At 49.8% G+C, this 22,249-nt stretch overlaps 1 protein-coding gene across 1 annotated transcript; it reads right to left on the reverse strand.

Annotated features, from left to right (window-relative positions):
* Positions 1-1,341: 1,341 nt before the first annotated feature.
* Positions 1,342-21,792, reverse strand: LOC137310103 (chloride anion exchanger-like; the record flags this gene model as incomplete). The annotated part of the gene is made up of 8 exons (XM_067978060.1): positions 21,665-21,792; positions 17,762-17,901; positions 6,584-6,694; positions 6,326-6,489; positions 6,073-6,237; positions 5,707-5,859; positions 3,661-3,743; positions 1,342-1,489 (listed from the first exon to the last, which is right to left on the reverse strand). Coding segments are annotated over exons 1-8 (1,092 nt in total), but the record flags the coding sequence as incomplete, so codon positions are not given.
* Positions 21,793-22,249: the final 457 nt, after the last annotated feature.

The raw sequence follows: 22,249 nt of genomic DNA on the forward strand, positions 1-22,249 counted from the left end.
TCCACTCTCTCCCTCTCCCCCCCCACACTCCCCCCCACACTCCCCCTCTCCCCCCCCCCCCACCACTCCCCCCCACTCTCCCCTCTCTCCCCCCCACACTCCCCCCCACTCTCCCCCTCTCCCCCCCCCCACACTCTCTCCCACTCCCCCCCCACTCTCCCCCTCCCCCCCCACCGCACTCCCCCTCCCACTCTCCCCCCTCTCCCCCCCCACACTCTCCCCCACTCCCCCCCCACTCCCCCCCTCCCCCCCACACTCTCTCCCCCTCCCCCCCCACTCCCCCCCCTCCCCCCACACTCTCTCCCCCTCCCCCCCACTCCCCCCCTCCCCCCCACACTCTCTCCCCCTCCCCCCCCACTCCCCCCCTCCCCCCACACTCTCTCCCCCTCCCCCCCCACTCCCCCCTCCCCCCCACACTCTCTCCCACTCTCCCCCCCTCTCCCCCCCCCACTCCCCCCCCTCTCCCCCACACTCTCTCCCCCTCCCCCCCCACTCCCCCCCTCCCCCCCACTCTCTCCCCCTCCCCCCCACACTCCCCCCTCCCCCCCAACACTCTCTCCCACTCTCCCCCCCTCTCCCCCCCCCACTCCCCCCCCTCTCCCCCCACACTCTCTCCCCCTCCCCCCCCACTCCCCCCCCTCCCCCCCACACTCTCTTCCCACTCCCCCCCCCACTCTCTCCCTCTCCCCCCCACACTCCCCCCCCACTCTCCCCCTCCCCCCCCCCACTCCCCCCCCCACTCTCCCCCTCCCCCCCCCCACTCCCCCCCCCCCACTCCCCCCCACTCTCCCCCTCCCCCCCCCACTCCCCCCCACTCTCCCCCTCCCCCCCCCCACTCCCCCCCACTCTCCCCCTCCCCCCCCCCACTCCCCCCCACTCTCCCCCTCCCCCCCCCACTCTCCCCCCTCCCCCCCCCACTCTCCCCCCTCTCCCCCCCCCCACTCCCCCCCCACTCCCCCCCTCCCCCCCACACTCTCTCCCACTCCCCCCCCCACTCTCTCCCCTCTCCCCCCCCCACTCTCTCCCTCTCCCCCCCCCACTCCCTCCCCCTCCCCCCCCCACTCTCTCCCCCTCCCCCCCCACACTCTCTCCCCCTCCCCCCCCACACTCTCTCCCTCTCCCCCCCCACTCTCTCCCTCTCCCCCCCCACTCTCTCCCTCTCCCCCCCCACTCCCCCCCCACTCCCCCCCTCCCCCCCCACTCTCTCCCTCTCCCCCCCCACTCCCCCCCCACTCCCCCCCCTCCCCCCCCACTCCCCCCCTCCCCCCCACACTCTCTCCCCCTCCCCCCCACACTCTCTCCCCCTATTGTATATCTCACACGTTTGTTCTCATTATTTACCTGGTTCCCGTCTAAAACATAATCATGTTTGATGGCATAGACTTTGGCCACGGAGAATGCGACGGCGAAACCAACAATGGCGATCGAGAAGGCATCCCCGAAACTCTGCTGCAAAACAGCGGTGTTGGGGACCAGAGGGGCCTGATATCTGAAACAGGCACAGAGGGACTTGTCATTTTTCTTCACTCATATTCTATTTGCAAAGCCATTTAATGACGCAGTGAAGCTGAGCTACGTTTCTCTGACAACCCGTATTTATACCATTTGCTGAACAGAAATCTGATCAGAAGTTTTCTTACTTTGGGAGGGTGTCACTCAACAGGAGTCCAACACCAGTCTGTACTGAGTTGGCAAATCCCAGCTCGGCCCATGGGACAGGAGCAAGGAATGATCGCAGCTGACTGGAGAGAGGGGAAATCAGTCAGGGTTCCTGCACCTGATCACTGTCCAGTGACCCCTGGGTTAGAGAGAGAGGAAATCAGCCAGGGTTCCTGCTCCCGATCACTGTCCAGTGACCCCTGGTTTAGAGAGAGGGGGAAATCAGCCAGGGTTCCTGCTCCTGATCACTGTCCAGTGACCCCTGGGTTAGAGGGAGGGGAAATCAGCCAGAGTTCCTGCTCCCGATCACTGTCCAGTGACCCCTGGGTTAGAGGGAGGGGAAATCAGCCAGGGTTCCTGCTCCCGATCACTGTCCAGTGACCCCTGGGTTAGAGGGAGGGGAAATCAGCCAGCGTTCCTGCTCCCGATCACTGTCCAGTGACCCCTGGGTTAGAGAGAGGGGGAAATCAGCCAGGGTTCCTGCTCCTGATCACTGTCCAGTGACCCCTGGGTTAGAGAGAGGGGGAAATCAGCCAGGGTTCCTGCTCCTGATCACTGTCCAGTGACCCCTGGTTTAGAGGGAGGGGAAATCAGCCAGGGTTCCTGCTCCTGATCACTGTCCAGTGACCCTCATTGTAAAGTGAGTGTATAGACATTGGACAAGGACAAGAATTTGCATTTATCCAGTGCTGTTCACATTTTATAATGTCCCAAAGCTTCCCAGCCAATGAAGGGACAGTGCCTGTTGTTATGTGGATTAATGCTGGACTCCAGTTATTCCCTACAAACAGCTGTGAGATAAATGAGCAGATGATGGACAGTAGATGCCTCGCCAGCATTATTTGTCTGGAGGGCGTAAACGAGGATTGCATCATGCATCTGGGGAAGAAACACCAGTGGAATCTTCCGGATAATCTGTCGCAGTGATGTTGGTTGAGGAATTTGTATTGACCTAAACTACTCCCCTGTTCCTTTTCAAATACTGCCAAGGGATCTTTTACATCCACCTGAGGGGGCAGACGGGGCCTCAGTTTAATGTCTCATCCGAAAGATGGCACCTCCAGCAGTGCAGCACTCCCTCAGTACTGCACTGGGAGTGTCTGCCTGGATTTTGTGTTCAAGTCTCTGGAGTGGGACTGAGCCGCGGCTGACTGTTAAAATCGCCTTCTGCCTCGTTCTTTTACCTCATAACTGAAGAGAAGAACTGCTGCAGTTTGGGATGGTAGTCGGCACTTACAGAACAGTAATCCAGGAGTCAGTGACACAGGAATCACTGGACGAGGAAAGACCAAGGTCCATCTAGTTCACCTTCTATCATCCTGGTAATCACATGATCCAATGATAATGGAGTTGTTGACGAATCAGAGCGATCAATCTCTATCAGTGAGTCTCCAACAGACCCAGACATGAGGTGAGGAAAACCCCCAGTGATGGAGAGCTTTGGGATCCAGAGGTCCAAAGTCACCTGTTCCTCCCGAGCCTGTTACACTCACCATCAGGAGAGAGATGGATCTTTAGAAAGTCCTAACGACACGAACAGGATTTTTCACTTTAACACGGTGTCCTTTATATTAATTACTAAACATCACGTCCAGTCATGGAGAAACACAATTATCCATCAATCTTCAGACTCTTCAAGATATTTACCCAGAGAGTGGTGAGAATGTGGAACTCACCGCCATAAGGAGTAGTTGAGGTAAATATCAGAGAGGCATTTAAGGGGAAGCTAGATAAACATATGAGGGAGAAAGGAATAGAAGGATATCCTGATAGGGTGAGATGAAACAGGGAGAGGGGAGGCTCGTATGGAGCATAAACACTGGGATAGACTAGTTGGGCCATTTGGACTGTTTCTGTGCTGTAAAATTCGATGTAATATTTGAGGCAAAGATCTCAAGAAAATTGCAAAAGCCTCGAGCCTGAGCAAGAATCTGGATATCTGAATTCAATCTGAATATTAGGCAAGTGTAAGAAATAAAAATCAATGACTGAAGCACTAACCCACTGGTTAAGTTTCCAACAATGTCGACATCATAATTCTCTTTGAAGTTAAATGCGTATGAGATCCCAGTTGCAATTATTGTCTGCAATGTAATGAGGAAAAGTAAACAATTCTGCTTTACACTTCTAGTTTCATACATTCACCAGCTAGTTTACTCTTCACAAGCTGCGAATGAACTTCATTACATATCACAGCTCCAAATAAAGTTATGTCCCTGATGTAAATGTAATGAAACTTCATGTGACAGACAATACAAAAGTCTACTGGTGAAATTAAAGAGACAACTGATTTGTGATAAGAAACTGTGATCAAACTAGAAGTAGTTTAAAAACTGGGTGAGGTACAAGGATAGTTCGAGGTCATCTCTCCACTTTCTAGAAATCACCACGGTGCAGAGTATTGGAATTCTGACTGGATTCAGAAACTTAATGCAAATTGGGCAAACTTCAAGCTGATAGATTCCACTGCCTCTTCTAGTTTGCTGTCAGGCCTTGGGGGGAATAGCACAATAGTTAGACTAAATTTGCAAGTGGATGGAACAAGAGCAGATGAAATGTAATGTGGGCAAGTGTGAGGGGCTGCAGATAGGAGGGGGAAATGGGCAACTCACGTGCTCCAGGAATGGTGTAGGAATGGGGTTAGCAAATTGACCATGTCCAATCACTGCTGAGCAGCAATTAAGACAGGAAAGAGAATGTTGAACTAGATAGAGCCAAAGAGTAGAGAGTAAGGCAGAGGAAACATGGTGAAACTGTCCAACCCTCTGGTCAGATTGTGTCTGGTGTACGGTGTCTGCTTATGGTCACCAAGGCACAGGAGGGATATTAAGCCAAAGAGGGACGTCAAAGAAGAGCCAACAGTGAAGACCAAAGGTGTTTCAGTGGTTGTACCAGTCCCAACACCGCCAGTTGTACCAGTCCCAACACCGCCAGTTGTACCAGTCCCAACACCGCCAGTTGTACCAGTCCCAACACCGCCAGTTGTACCAGTCCCAACACCGCCAGTTGTACCAGTCCCAACACCGCCAGTTGTACCAGTCCCAACACCGCCAGTTGTACCAGTCCCAACACCGCCAGTTGTACCAGTCCCAACACTGCCAGATTCCACAACTATTTCAAGTCAAACATCAATAAGACATTTCGACTGGCAATTTCCCACGGGCTGCTCACTCTCATTCCTGATTGGCATGAGAGTTTGGTTAATTGAATTCCGGGTGAGTTATATTGGGCAGAGAATACTCTTTTACTTCATGTACTAACAGCGAATCCCTCTCTCCTCTCTGTTAACAGAAGCATCAACCTATTTAAAATTAATGGGTTAATGCATCTGTCAAAATAGCAGAGAGGGGATTTTGGTGCAGGTGTGTTAAGTGTTCATAGGAACACATCTCCAACTGTAATTTGTACCCTATAGAGAGTTAGTCAGGGCGAGATGAAGCACTAACCACTGAAGGGCATTAGCAAAAGTGGTGTGAATGATACAATGTACAGCGTCAACACTGAATGAAACCATGTGACATTATGACTCGCAATCGTTTTTACCATTATGAATTAATGATTCACACAGATGAGAGGTTAGCAGTTGCAATCAACATTTGTAATCATACTACTTGCTATAAACCATGATGTGGAGACAGTGATGGACTGGGGTTGACAATTGTAAACAATTTTACAACACCAAGTTATAGTCCAACAATTTTATTTGAAAATCACAAGCTTTCGGAGGCTTCCTCCTTCCTCAGGTGAATGTCAAGAAATCCTCGAACCTTTCGCATTTATAAATCACAGAATTTATAAATCACCAGGTATTGTTCGGTGATTTATAAATGCGAAAGGTTCGAGGATTTCTTGACATTCACCTGAGGAAGGAGGAAGCCTCCAAAAGCTTGTGATTTTCAAATAAAATTGTTGGACTATAACTTGGTGTTATAAAATTGTTTACAATTGCTATAAACCAGTTACATAGTCAAACTAACATCCCTCTATTGACCAGGAAACGATCACACCTTCGTTTGAGGCTGTTACAATGCAGTGTCCCCTACTCACCATTATAACCTCGATGGGGATTGGTACAGGGAGCTTGGACTTGAATCGGTCATTGATTTCTTTCACAATAAATACAACGCCCATGATGATGAATGAAATGACGAGGTCCGCTATGTTAGTTTCCGTGATATGAAGGATAATGTACTTCAGGGTCTGAAAATACACACAATGTAAACATCAATAATCTTATTCATTAAAATATTTTCTTAAGTTAGAAATATAATTTTGTTTAAATACTTTGTCATCACTTCCTGTTTGTTGAAATATATATTAAGCAACCAGCTCACATTTATAGTACTAATAATAAATATAGATTAAAACTATTAACTATACAAGTATCCAAAGCAGCCTTTAGTTTGGACTTACGTAAATCACAGATAGCGGCCCACTGAAGCCTGGGACACTCAACTGGAAGACAAACTTGAGCTGGGACACGAGGACGTGGATTGCAGCAGCTGTGGTGAAGCCCGAGATCATTGGGTCTGACAGGTAGATGACGATAAATCCCACCTGGAGTAATCCAAGGGCCAGCTGGAAATGGGGAAAAGTTTTGGTAACTTTTCAGAGTTTTTATTTTTGAAAATTAGAGATAATTTTTGATAGCCAGAAAGGTACGAACCTGAAAGATCCCAACGAGGAAGGTGACAGATGCAGCAACCCACACCTGCTTGTCCTCTTTACTCATATCAGCAGGGAAGATGGTACTATTCACATCTGTTGCACCATCAGTGACCATCCTATCCACTACAGAGCCCACCATCAAACTCACCACAGGAAAGGGCCCTGGTGACAAGAAGAAATATTCAGGGTGGGAGTGTGTTTCATAAATTCATAGTTTCAATAATTCAGAAAAAGTCTTGAAATTTGAAATTCTCACCAACTGATAAATGCTTTGATGTTCCCAACAAAAAATACGTCAAGATAGGGAAGAATGCTGAATATAGACCATAACCAGCAGGAACTGACACCAGCAGAGCAAATGCCAACCCTGCAAAACAAACATAACAGCATCAGTGCAATTGACTGGCATTTACATGTGAATGGTTCAGAATGATGGTGAATGATGGTGAACGGTTGTGTGTGGTGGAGAATGGTGGTGAGTGGTGGTGAATGGTGGTGAGTGGTGGTGAAGAATGGTGGTGAATGGTGGTGAATGATGTTGAACGGTTGTGTGTGGTGGAGAATAGTGATGAATGGTGGTGAATGATGGTGAACGGTTGTGTGTGGTGGTGAATGGTGGTGAATGATGGTGAACGGTTGTGTGTGGTGGAGAATAGTGGTGAATGGTGGTGAATGATGTTGAACGGTTGTGTGTGGTGGTGAATGGTGGTGAATGATGGTGAACGGGTGTGTGTGGTGGTGAATGGTGGTGAACGGTGGTTGTTAAGTGAAGCAAGGGAGGAAATAGCGAAAGCTCTGACCATCATTTTCCAATCCTCCCTGGCTGCAGGCACGGTGCTGGAGGATTGGAGGACTGCTAACGTTGTATCGTTGTTTAAAAAGGGAGAGAGAGATCGACTGAGTAATTACAGGCCAGTCAGCCTAACCTCGGTGGTGGGCAAATTATTGGAATCAATTCTCAGGGACAGGATAAACCGTCAATTAGAAAGGCACGGAGTAATCAAGGACAGTCAGCAAGGATTTGTTAAGGGGAGGTCGTGTCTGACGAACTTGAGTGAATTTTCTGAGGAGGTGACAAGGAGGATCGATGAAGTTAGCACAATTGATGTAGTGTAGATGGATTTTAGCAAGGCTTTTGACAAGGTCCCACATGGCAGACTGGTCAAAAAAGTAAAAGCCCATGGGATCCAAGGGAATGTGGCAAGTTGGATCCAAAATTAGTTCAGCGGCAGGAAGCAAAGGGTAATAGTCGACGGGTGTTTTTGTGACTGGAAGGCTGTTTCCAGTGGGGTTCCTCAGGGCTCAGTACTGGGTCCCTTGCTTTTTGTGATATATATTAATGATTTGGACTTAAATGTAGGGGGCATGATTAAGAAGTTTGCAGATGATACAAAAATTGGCCGTGTGGTTGATAGTGAGGAGGAAAGCTGTAGACTGCAGGAAGATATCAATGGACTGGTCAGATGGGCAGAAAAGTGGCAAATGGAGTTCAATCCGGAGAAGTGTGAGGTAATGCATTTGGGGAGAGCAAACAAGGCAAAGGAATACACAATAAATGGGAGGATACTGAGAGGTGTAGAGGAAGTGAGGGACCTTGGAGTGTATGTCCACAGATCCCTGAAGGTAGCAGGACAGGTAGGTAAGGTGGTTAAGAAGGCACAAGGAATGCTTTCCTTTATTAGTTGAGGCATAGAATATAAGAGCAGGGAGGTTATGCAAAAACTGTATAAAACACTAGTTAGGCCACAGCTTGAGTACTGTGTACAGTTCTGGTCACCACATTACAGGAAAGATGTGATTGCATTAGAGAGGGTGCAGAGGAGATTTACGAGGATGTTGCCAGGGCTGGAGAATTTTAGCTATGAGAAAAGATTGGATAGGCTGGGGTTGTTCTCTTTGGAACAAAGGAGGCTGAGGGGAGATTTAATTGAGGTGTATAAAATTATGACAGGACTAGATAGAGTGGATAGGGAGGACCTATTTCCCTTAGCAGAGGGGTCAGTGACCAGGGGGCATAGATTTAAAGTGATTGGTAGGAGGATTAGAGGGGAGCTGAGGAGAATTGTTTTCACCCAGAGGGTGGTGGGGGTCTGGAACTCACTGCCTGAAAGGGTGATAGAGGCAGAAACCCTCACTGCATTTACAAAGTACCTGGATGAGCATTTGAAGTGCCGTAACCTACAGGGCTACGGACCAAGAGCTGGAAAGTGGGATTAAGCTGGATAGCTCTTTTTCGGCCGGCACAGACATGATGGGCTGAATGGCCTCCTTCTATGCCATAACTTTCTGTGATTCTATGAATGGTTCACTGCATTCATCATTGTTATTTAAATAGATTTTTATGTTAGGTTATAATATTTATTGTGTTTAAAGTTACGACTTTTGATTCTATTTGTAATCACAATGATCCATTGCCTCAAAATACACAGATTTGATTCAAAATAATTCCGATCTATCCCACTCAGTTTGTGACGCTTTGGCCCTGATATTTAAGGGGAGGATGAGGGGGAGAGCAGTCGCACTGGGAAGAGCCAGCAAGGCCAGGACGTGGAGGCCCTGCCAATCTTAACGCCAGAGCCTCATTAGCATATTGTAGGGCCCCTAACGCCCGGCCACCAGAAAATGAAGAGCTTGTCCAGCAGGCAAGAGGGACACTAGGAGCAGGAGAGGGCAGACAGGGACCCGAGGGGAGCGTCCCCAGGACTGGGAAGAAGGCATCAGCTCCGGGCCATGGTCAGGAGAGGGAGGCTGGAGATTGGGGCCGGGGGGAGGCTGGAGATCAGAAGGGGGGGTGGACGAAGGCTTCCTTGAGAGGACTGGGGGGAGCACTCCTGCTCCTCCTGGCCCACAAGGAGTCACTTACCTCGGGGAGTCGCCAGCTCCAGCCTCCGTTCAGCTGCTGGGAATCCCAGAGCTCGGGCCTCTCCCTCACGTTCTCTTAAATTTAAGTTGCGGTGCCAATGGTGACATCAGGCCGTGACCTAAGTCCGTTTATTAACCCCCCAACTGCCTTTTGCAGGAACCTCATCAGGGGCCTGATATCTGCATTTTAATATTTAAAGGGTCAGGCTGGGGTCAGGCTGGGGTCAGGCTGGGGTCACGTTGGGGTCCATTGGGGTCGCAGTGGGGTCGCAGTGGGGTCAATTGCCCTCTCCCGCCCATTGGGAACGAATTAAAATCGAGGCCTTTAATCTGCTTAAATTCACAGAATGGAACAATATTCTTTCTGTTTATTTGAACACATTGTCCTGAACAAACAATACAAACTGCACAGGGGTTCATGGGTTGGTGGGTCATGGGTTGAGGGGGCGAGATCAGGGGTCAGGGAGAAAGGAGTCGGGGAAATTGGGGGTCAGGGCGGTCGGGAGAGAGGTTGGGGGTTGAGCGAGTCAGGGAGAGATCAGAGATCAGAGATCGGGGGTCGGGGAGAAATCGTGGGTTGGGGAAAGATCGGCTGTCGGGGGAGGTCAGGGAAATCGGGGTCAGGGGTCAGGAGGGTCAGGGTGAGATCGAGGGGGGGAGATCAGGGGTTGGGAGATCAGGGAACAGGGTCGGGGGGAGGTCACAGGCCAGGGCAGATCGGGGGTCAGGGGAGATCAGGAGTTGGGGAGTTTGGGGGTCGGGGAGATCAGGTTCAGGGGTCAGGAGGGTCAGGGTGAGATCGGGGGTCGGGGAGATCAGGATCAGGGGAAGATCGTGGGAGAGAGAATGTGGGTCAGGAGAGATCGGGGGTCGGGGAGATCAGGGGTCAGGGATCATGGGGGAGATTGGGGGTCGGGTGAGTCAGGGGACAGGGAGATCAGGAGTCAGGATGATCGGGGGTTGGGGGTCGTGGAGGACATCGGAGGGCGGATGGGTCAGGGAGATCGGGGTCGGGGGGGTCGGTGGATCGTGCCGGGCGGTGATAGAGACCTCAGCAGCTTAGAGTGGGGGCCGGGGTGAAGCATTTACCTTTTCAATCCGGCCGTTCTGACCTCCCTTCAGCTGTCGGGTTTTCTAAGCACTGGGAAAATCGGTCCCCCAGGTGCTAAATTCAAATGACTGCACATTCACACCACCATTATACAATCACTGCACACTCTCACTATCATTATACAATCACTGCACACTCTCACTATCATTATACAATCACTGCACATTCACACCACCATTATACAATCACTGCACACTCTCACTATCATTATACAATCACTGCACACTCTCACTACCATTATACAATCACTGCACACTCTCACTATCATTATACAATCACTGCACACTCTCACTACCATTATACAATCACTGCACACTCTCACTACCATTATACAATCACTGCACACTCTCACTATCATTATACAATCACTGCACACTCTCACTACCATTATACAATCACTGCACATTCACACCACCATTATACAATCACTGCACACTCACACTATCATTATATATTGAATGCAGGAGTTGGGATGTCTTGTTGAAGTTGTACAGGGCATTGGTGAGGCCACACTTGGAATACTGTGTACAGTTCTGGTCACCCTATTATAGAAAGGATATTATTAAACTAGAAAGAGTGCAGAAAAGATTTACTAGGATGCTACCGGGACTTGATGGTTTGACTTACAGGGAGAGGTTAGACAGACTGGGACTTTATTCCCTGGAGAGTAGGAGGTTAAGGGGTGATCTTATAGAAGTCTATAAAATAATGAGGGGCATAGATAAGGTCGATAGTCAAAATCTTTTCCCAAAGGTAGGGGAGTCTATAACGAGGGGACATAGATTTAAGGTGAGAGGGGAGAGATACAAAAGGGTCCAGAGGGGCAATTTTTTCACTCAAAGGGTGGTGAGTGTCTGGAACGAGCTGCCAGAGGCAGTAGTAGAGGCGGGTACAATTTTGTCTTTTAAAAAGCATTTGGACAGTTACATGGGTAAGATGGGTATCGAGGGATATGGGCCAAGTGCAGGCAATTGGGACTAGCTTAGTGGTATAAACTGGGCGACATGGACATGTTGGGCCGAAGGGCCTGTTTCCATGTTGTAACTTCTATGATTCTATGATTCTATAATCACTGCACACTCACACTACCATTATACAATCACTGCACACTCACACTACCATTATACAATCACTGCACACTCACACTACCATTATACAATCACTGCACACTCTCACTATCATTATATAATCACTGCACACTCACACTACCATTATACAATCACTGCACACTCTCACTATCATTATATAATCACTGCACACTCACACTACCATTATACAATCACTGCACACTCTCACTATCATTATATAATCACTGCACACTCACACTACCATTATACAATCACTGCACACTCTCACTACCATTATACAATCACTGCACACTCACACTACCATTATATAATCACTGCACACTCACACTACCATTATACAATCACTGCACACTCACACTACCATTATACAATCACTGCACACTCTCACTACCATTATACAATCACTGCACACTCTCACTACCATTATACAATCACTGCACACTCTCACTACCATTATATAATCACTGCACACTCACACTACCATTATACAATCACTGCACACTCACACTACCATTATACAATCACTGCACACTCTCACTACCATTATACAATCACTGCACACTCTCACTACCATTATACAATCACTGCACACTCACACCACCATTATACAATCACTGCACACTCTCACTACCATTATACAATCACTGCACACTCTCACCACCATTATACAATCACTGCACACTCTCACCATCATTATACAATCATTGCACACTCTCACTATCATTATACAATCATTGCACACTCTCACTATCATTATACAATCACTGCACACTCTCACTATCATTATACAATCACTGCACACTCTCACTATCATTATATAAAGTGCTCCAGAACTAGCTGCGCCTCTAGCCAAGCTGTTCCAGTACAGCTACAACACTGGCATCTACCCGACAATGTGGAAAATTGCCCAGGTATGTCCTGTCCACAAAAAGCAGGACAAATCCAATCCGACCAATTACCGCCCCATCAGTCTACTCTCGATCATCAGCAAAGTGATGGAAGGTATCGTCGACAGTGCTATCAAGCGGCACTTACTCACCAATAACCTGCTCACCGATGCTCAGTTTGGGTTCCGCCAGGACCACTCGGCTCCAGACCTCATTACAGCCTTGGTCCAAACATGGACAAAAGAGCTGAATTCCAGAGGTGAGGTGAGAGTGACTGCCCTTGACATCAAGGCAGCATTTGACCGAGTGTGGCACCAAGGAGCCCGAGTAAAATTGAAGTCAATGGGAATCAGGGGGAAAACTCTCCAGTGGCTGGAGTCATACCTGGCACAAAGGAAGATGGTAGTGGTTGTTGGAGGCCAATCATCTCAGCCCCAGGGCATTGCTGCAGGAGTTCCTCAGGGCAGTGTCCTAGGCCCAACCATCTTCAGCTGCTTCATCAATGACCTTCCCTCCATCATAAGGTCAGAAATGGGGATGTTCGCTGATGACTGCACAGTGTTCAGTTCCATTCGCAACCCCTCAGATAACGAAGCAGTCTGAGCCCACATGCAGCAAGACCTGGACAACATCCAGGTTTGGACTCATAAGTGGCAAGTAACATTCGCACCAGATAAGTGCCAGGCAATGGACATCTCCAACAAGAGAGAGTCTAACCACCTCCCCTTGACATTCAACGGCATTACCATCGCCGAATCCCCCACCATCAACATCCTGGGGGTCACCATTGACCAGAAACTTAACTGGACCAGCCATATAAATACTGTGGCTACGAGAGCAGGTCAGAGGCTGGGTATTCTGCGGCGAGTGACTCACCTCCTGACTCCCCCAAAGCCTTTCCACCATCTACAAGGCACAAGTCAGGAGTGTGATGGAATACTCTCCACTTGCCTGGATGAGTGCAGCTCCAACAACACTCAAGAAGCTCGACACCATCCAAGATAAAGCAGCCCGCTTGATTGGCACCCCATCCACCACCCTAAACATTCACTCCCTTCACCACCGGCGCACTGTGGCTGCAGTGTGTACCATCCACAGGATGCACTGCAGCAACTCGCCAAGGCTTCTTCGACAGCACCTCCCAAACCCGCGACCTCTACCACCTAGAAGGACAAGGGCAGCAGGCACATGGGAACAACACCACCTGCACGTTCCCCTCCAAGTCACACACCATCCCGACTTGGAAATATATCGCCGTTCCTTCATCGTCGCTGGGTCAAAATCCTGGAACTCCCTTCCTAACAGCACTGTGGGAGAACCTTCACCACACGGACTGCAGCGGTTCAAGAAGGCGGCTCACCACCACCTTCTCAAGGGCAATTAGGGATGGGCAATAAATGCCGGCCTCGCCAGCGACCCACATCCCGTGAACGAATATTTTTTTTTTAAAAATGAATAATCACTGCACACTCTCACTGTCACTAATACACTCACCCCACCCTCTCACTTCCATTACTGCACTTTCTTTAGCCACATATTACCATTAACACACTTCGTCCACACTCACACTGTGCTTAACACACTCACTCCACCCTCACAGGGCCATTAACACACTCACACCACTATTAACACACTCACCCACCCTCACACCATCATTAACACACTCAATCCACCCTCAAACCACCATTAACACACTCACTCCACCCTCACACTGCCATTAACACACTCATTCCACCCTCACAGCACCATTAACACACTCACACCAAATTAACACACTCATTCCACCCTCACTCCACTATTAACAAACTCACTCCACACTCAAACCACCACTAACACACTCATTCTACCCACACAGCACCATTTACACACTTACTCTAACCTCACACCACCATTAACACACTCACTCCACCCTCACACTGCCATTAAAACACTCACTCCACCCTCACACCACCATTAACACACTCACTCCACCCTCACACCACCATTAACACACTCACTCCACCCTCACACCACCATTAACACACTCACTCCAACTTTAACACACTCACTCCACCCTCACACCGCCACTAACACACTCACTCCACCCTAACTCCACCATTAACACACTCACTCCATCCTCACTCCTCCATTAACACACTCACTCCACCCTCACACCACCATTAACACACTCACTCCACCCTAACACCACCATTAACACACTCACTCCATCCTCACTCCTCCATTAACACACTCACTCCACCCTCACACCGCTACTAACACACTCACTCCACCCTCACTCCACCATTAACACACTCACTCCATCCTCACTCCTCCATTAACACACTCACTCCACCCTCACTCCACCATTAACACACTCACTCCACCCTCACTCCTCCATTAACACACTCACTCCACCCTCACTCCTCCATTAACACACTCACTCCACCCTCACTCCACCATTAACACACTCACTCCACCCTCACTCCACCACTAACACACTCACTCCATCCTCACTCCTCCATTAACACACTCACTCCACCCTCACTCCACCATTAACACACTCACTCCACCCTCACTCCACCATTAACACACTCACTCCACCCTCACTCCTCCATTAACACACTCACTCCACCCTCACTCCACCATTAACATACTCACTCCACCCTCACTCCACCATTAACACACTCACTCCACCCTCACTCCTCCATTAACACACTCACTCCACCCTCACTCCACCATTAACACACTCACTCCACCCTCACTCCACCATTAACACACTCACTCCACCCTAACTCCACCATTAACACACTCACTCCATCCTCACTCCTCCATTAACACACTCACTCCACCCTCACTCCACCATTAACACACTCACTCCACCCTAACTCCACCATTAACACACTCACTCCATCCTCACTCCTCCATTAACACACTCACTCCACCCTCACTCCACCATTAACACACTCACTCCACCCTCACTCCTCCATTAACACACTCACTCCACCCTCACTCCACCATTAACACACTCACTCCACCCTCACACCACCATTAACACACTCACTCCACCCTCACACTGCCATTAACACACTCACTCCACCCTCACACTGCCATTAACACACTCACTCCACTCTCACACTGCCACTAACACACTCAATCCACCCTCACACCACCATTAACACACTCACTCCACCCTCACACTGCCATGAACACACTCACTCCACCCTCACACTGCCACTAACACACTCACTCCACCCTCACACCACCATTAACACACTCACTCCACCCTCACACTGCCACTAACACACTCACTCCACCCTCACACCACCATTAACACACTCACTCCACCCTCACACCACCATTAACACACTCACTCCACCCTCACACCACCATTAACACACTCACTCCACCCTCACACTGCCATTAACACACTCACTCCACCCTCACACTGCCACTAACACACTCACTCCAACATCACACCGCCATTAACACACTAACTCCACCCTCACACCACCATTAACACACTCACCCACCCTCACACCATCATTAACACACTCAATCCACCCTCACACCACCATTAACACACTCACTCCACCCGCACACTGCCATTAACACACTCATTCCACCCTCACAGCACCATTAACACACTCACACCAAATTAACACACTCATTCCTCCCTCACTCCACTATTAACAAACTCACTCCACACTCAAAACACCACTAACACACTCATTCTACCCACACAGCACCATTAACACACTTACTCTAACCTCACACCACAATTAACACACTCACTCCACCCTCACACCACAATTAACACACTCACTCCACCCTCACACCACCACTAACACAATCACTCCACCCTCACACCGCCACTAACACACTCACTCCACCCTCACTCCACCATTAACACACTCACTCCACCCTCACTCCACCATTAACACACTCACTCCACCCTCACTCCACCATTAACACACTCACTCCACCCTCACTCCACCATTAACACACTCACTCCACCCTAACTCCACCATTAACACACTCACTCCACCCTCACTCCACCATTAACACACTCACTCCACCCTCACTCCACCATTAACACACTCACTCCACCCTCACTCCACCATTAACACACTCACTCCACCCTCACTCCACCATTAACACACTCACTCCACCCTCACACCACCACTAACACAATCACTCCACCCTCACACCGCCACTAACACACTCACTCCACCCTCACTCCACCATTAACACACTCACTCCACCCTCACTCCACCATTAACACACTCACTCCACCCTCACTCCACCATTAACACACTCACTCCATCCTCACTCCACCATTAACACAATCACTCCACCCTCACACCGCCACTAACACACTCACTCCACCCTCACTCCACCATTAACACACTCACTCCACCCTCACTCCGCCACTAACACACTCACTCCACCCTCACTCCACCATTAACACACTCACTCCACCCTCACTCCACCATTAACACACTCACTCCACCCTCACTCCACCATTAACACACTCACTCCACCCTCACTCCACCATTAACACACTCACTCCACCCTCACTCCTCCATTAACACACTCACTCCACCCTCACTCCACCATTAACACACTCACTCCACCCTCACTCCACCATTAACACACTCACTCCACCCTCACTCCACCATTAACATACTCACTCCACCCTCACTCCACCATTAACACACTCACTCCACCCTCACTCCACCATTAACACACTCACTCCACCCTCACTCCACCATTAACACACTCACTCCACCCTCACTCCACCATTAACACACTCACTCCACCCTCACTCCTCCATTAACACACTCACTCCACCCTCACTCCTCCATTAACACACTCACTCCACCCTCACTCCTCCATTAACAGTGCCTTCAGGAGAGGATGGGACCTGATCCCCAGTGAGAGTTCGCACCTTCAGGAGATTTGGGAGAAATCTGCCTTTGTAAAGGTCAAATTGTGAACTTTAACGAACTTTTCAACAGCTTAATAAATTGGTTGATTTAACATTGTTTACTTAACTATAAAATAAAGATGAAAATGGATTAACTGAATTGGGTCGTTCTTTCGCAGAGCTGACACGAAGAGCCTCCTATTGTGCTGTCTGATTCTTTGAGCAACCCTAATTAGAAGCACGTTAAAAATAACTCAGGATGCCTCTTATCAGCTTTACTTTATTGGTGTTGTCCTATGTTCCATTGTTTGATGGTTTTTATTCAAGACAAGATGATCTTTGAAATCTGATATTGAAGAGATAATAACTGAGGACAATTTCTCTCCTCCAAGGCCATCACATGTCAGTTTATGATGTTACTAAAACGAACTCAGTGCTGGCAGGAACATTAACCGTTTACCATCAGCCTTCTAATTAGGCTGGAAACAACACACCTGGATTTTGAGAACAAAGTACTACTTTCTGTAACAATCTTTCTACATGATTGAGTCACGTGGAGCCAATTTGCCCAGGACAGTACCTTGTAGGACACTGACGAGTCCAGTACTGACTCCGGACACAATGTCACTGAGCAGCCATTCTTTCACATTATACGCTGGCAGCCAAGATACGACAGGAAAGAATGTGACGACAATCTTCTTTGCTTTTGCAGTTGAACATCTGAAAAAGATTATTTAACGCTACTTTTTAATTAAGGCAGAGAGGCATCCGGTCGGCAAGTTTGTCCAGTACCTGCTCTGTGCTGAGTGAGTGACCTCAGCTGAGGAGCAGTTGGGGGCTACAATTGTCCTCCATGCCCTCAGGTCAGTCATTGGCCCTACTTGTAAGGCCCATCCAGCAGGCCCTGTTGACAGTTTGTGTGGGTGTTCGAGTTTTGAACTCTACAAGATTGCCCTGGAGTCTCCAGGAATTGAAGATTAATCTCTGGACATGACTGCGAGCAAAACCAAGAGAAAAAATCATAGGGGCACTAAAAATTTGAGGATTTTTTTTGAACACTTCTGTTTATTAGTTATAAAAATATTGGAGATGGAAAAAAAGGCTGTTTGACTAACAGTCAAGAATCATCCACTTGGGTAATGACGAGCTTTTTCACTTTCCAATTGACTGTGGGACAGAGGAGCACTGTGAGGATAGATGTGTTGGGTGACTAATGGCGCGAGTGTGGGGCCAGAGCAAGAGGTCATGTGATGAAACTGCCAGGAATACGTCCAACCAGAGTTAGTGACCCTAGTGTTGGGTGGTGTGTGTTTCTGATGCCCCCCAGAGTTCAATAGTCTGACAACATTCACTCTCCTGTTGCCATGTGAAAAATGGACACTTAGGTTAGTTACAGGCAGGTGACAAGTGATGTAACACTGTACTGCACAAGGATTCAAAACGGCCAAGAGAGGGCAAAAATTAGCAGAAAAAAGCACAAACAGGCGACTTATTATATTGTGCAAAACATCATTGGATTCTCGTTCCTCCATTCATTCTTTGCACTGTTCATTTTACTTTTAAAATTAAATAGTTTATGCAATTGCACCTGTTTTATCAATCAGTATTCGCAGCAGATCATAATGTGTTGAAACCAGTTCTTGCTGTTAAAATTCCCATTAAATACCTTGAAACTATCTCTGAGGAGACAAAACCTGTGAACTTCCAGCAAAATGTTGATGTATATATTTTCATGTTATGGATTTTTTTAATTAATTCTATCTCATCCTATTTTTAATAAACAAATAAAGTTTGCTGCACTTTTGATTGTGGTGAGCAGTTCGAGTGCAGCAAGTGCACAGGATATTTATGGACTTTTATTTCCATTGTGCTCTGAAAGACCTTTTGAAATCTTTAGACAAAAATTGGATTCCATGTTGTGATTTCCTGTTCTTCAAGCATGGTCTTATAACTCATCGTAATCTGTAATGTCTGTTGTTATTCAACACATTGTCAGTGAATAAAAGTAAATTGTCACATTCAGCCATCAAAAAGAGCTGTTCTGTCAACATCAAGTACATGGTCATGTTTAGTCTCAGTGCGAAGCAGATTAACCATTCAGTGTCACTACATCATAAACTGTTGTTAAAAACTGGTCCCCATTAATAAAACGATTGCAAAGGTTCCCTCTTTTCATTCCTGGCTATAACTGAGTGGGCGATAGTGGATGGAAACATGAAAAGTAATTTCTTGCTACGATGCCGGAATGAGATGAAATAAAGGGCTCGTTGCCTGTTTGAAGCTTCCTTCACCATTTTTGTTTCCCCTGAACCAGCAGCCAGCACCGGGTCAGGCTAAGCAGGAACCGCTGCAGGCCGCCAGCAACAAGATGAGTCTTTAAAATATACTCACCTGAATGTGGAACCAGGAGGAGCAGGAGCATGAATGCTCGTCCTGACTCCACATTCAAACCGGGGACCGCTGATGGCCACTGCTCCCACCCCATCGCGACCTCTATACCCCGCCATCGCCATCACTACCCCCTTCCCAATCTCCACTTCATCCCCCTCCCCCCCGATCACCCCTCTCCCCCTGATCACCCCTCTCCCCCTGATCACCCCTCCCCCCGATCACCCCTCCCCCCGATCACCCCTCCCCCCCGATCATCCCTCACCCCCGATCATCCCTCTCCCCCCGATCACCCCTCTCCCCCTGATCACCCATCTCCCCCTGATCACCCTCCCCCCGATCCCCCTCCCCCTGATCACCCCTCTCCCCCCGATCACCCCTCCCCACCCGATCACCCATCTCCCCCCGATCACCCTCCCCCCGATCCCCCTCCCCACCCGATCACCCCTCTCCCCCCAATCACCCTCCCCCGATCCCCCTCCCCACCCGATCACCCTCCCCCCAATCACCCTCCCCCCGATCACCCTCCCCCCCGATCCCCCTCCCCCCCGATCACCCCCCCGATCGCTCCTCTCCCCCCAATCACCCTCCCCCCGATCCCCCTCCCCCCGATCCCCCTCCCCCGATCACCCCCCCGATCGCCCCTCTCCCCCCGATCACCCTCCCCCCGATCCCCCTCCCCCCCGATCCCCCTCCCCCCCGATCCCCCTCCCCCGATCACCCCCCCGATCCCCCTCCCCCCCGATCACCCCCCCGATCGCTCCTCTCCCCCCAATCACCCTCCCCCCGATCCCCCTCCCCCCGATCCCCCTCCCCCGATCACCCCCCCGATCGCCCCTCTCCCCCCGATCACCCTCCCCCCGATCCCCCTCCCCCCCGATCCCCCTCCCCCGATCACCCCCCCGATCGCCCGTCTCCCCCCGATCACCCTCCCCCCGATCCCCCTCCCCCCCGATCACCCCCCCCCCCGATCGCCCCTCTCCCCCAATCACCCTCCCCCCGATCCCCCTCCCCCCGATCACCCCCCCGATCACCTCTCTCCCCCCGATCACCCCTCCCCCCGATCACCCCTCCCCCCGATCACCCTCCCCCCGATCCCCCTCCCCCCCGATCACCCCCCCGATCACCTCTCTACCCCTGATCGCCCCTCTCCCCCTGATCACCCCTCCCCACCCGATCACCCCTCCCCCCGATCACCCTCCCCCTGATCACCCTCCCCCCGATCACCCTCACCCCCGATCACCTCTCTCCCCCTGATCACCCATCTCCCCCTGATCACCCCTCCCCACCCAATCACCCTCCCCCCGATCACCCCCCCGATCACCCATCTCCCCCTGATCACCCCTCCCCCCCTGATCACCCCTCCCCCCCGATCACCCCTCCCCCCCTGATCACCCCTCCCCACCCGATCACCCCTTCCCCCGATCACCCATCTCCCCCCCCGATCACCCCCCCCGATCACCTCTCCCCCCCCATCCCCCCCCCATCCCAATCGCCCCCCCTCCTGATTGCCCCCCTTTCCAAAGTCCTACCTGAGGGCCGCTGCCTGTGACACAGGGGCCCGGAATTGCAATGCTGTTTGTCGATAAGTTGTCCGGGGAGACCAATAGATGTCTGCAGCTCGCCGGTCTGATGTAAATGAGGCCCAAGGCCCAATATCAGGTGGGCCCTTGACTGATCTATTCTGCCGCAGGGATTGTTGGCTGTGCCCTGTTCGCACAGGCAGGATGGTGAGAACCAATTCCTTGACCTTTATTTGAGATGTGACGTGTTGAGTGTAACAGGCTCGGGAGGAACAGGTGACTTTGGACCTCTGAATCCCAAAGCTCTCCATCACTGGGGGTTTTCCTCACCTCATGTCTGTTGTAGACTAATCAATGGAGATTGATCACTATGATTAGTCAACAACTCCATTATCATTGGATCATGTGATTACAGAGATGGTAGAAGGGGAATGAGATGGCCCTGGTCCTTTCTCGTCCAGTAAATCCTATTTTCATGTGTAAGTATTAGGGTGACTTGAAAGTGACGTAGGATTGGATTATTCCCGAGTTGACCCCTTTTTGAGACGGTTTAGTTATTTCACATTACTTACCCGAAATACATCCTCAAATGGTCGAGGGCCGTTTTGTGATATCTCTCCACTTGCTGATTTTCTTCTTTAAAGCTGATTTCCGAGTAGGCCGGCCTGGCCACAATGTAATGCTGGTTCCCAGAATGCATGCTGCCTGTGACCTGTGACCTGGGATAGGTTCAGATCTGATCAAGATCCGTCTGGAAAGCAAGTTACTGGGTGAGGGAACAATTCAACAACAGATGGGAAAAGAACAATTCCTATTAACAGAAAATCTTAATCCTTACCCTGCTGAATAAATGTGTAACTGTGAAATACAGAATTGATTCTACGAGCAGATAATGCAAGGGTGACCATCACAAGTGAGATCTGAAGGACATTCTTACGGATGCAGTGGTTTCGATGTCGAGTATTGTTAAACACTCAATTTCATTTTTCTTCCAAAACAATTTAATTTTAAACAATTTATTATCCAACTACAATCAGAACCATCAAAGATGTGAAGGACCCTTTTCTAGTCTCAACAAATGCTACAGACTGTCTCTCACCTGTCTCCAAAACTAAGCTGGAAATACTTTTAGCAAAAGAGAGAAATTGACAGGACCA

This window comes from Heptranchias perlo, unplaced genomic scaffold (genome assembly GCF_035084215.1).
Source record: "Heptranchias perlo isolate sHepPer1 unplaced genomic scaffold, sHepPer1.hap1 HAP1_SCAFFOLD_217, whole genome shotgun sequence".
Classification (NCBI taxonomy): Eukaryota; Metazoa; Chordata; class Chondrichthyes; order Hexanchiformes; family Hexanchidae; genus Heptranchias; species Heptranchias perlo.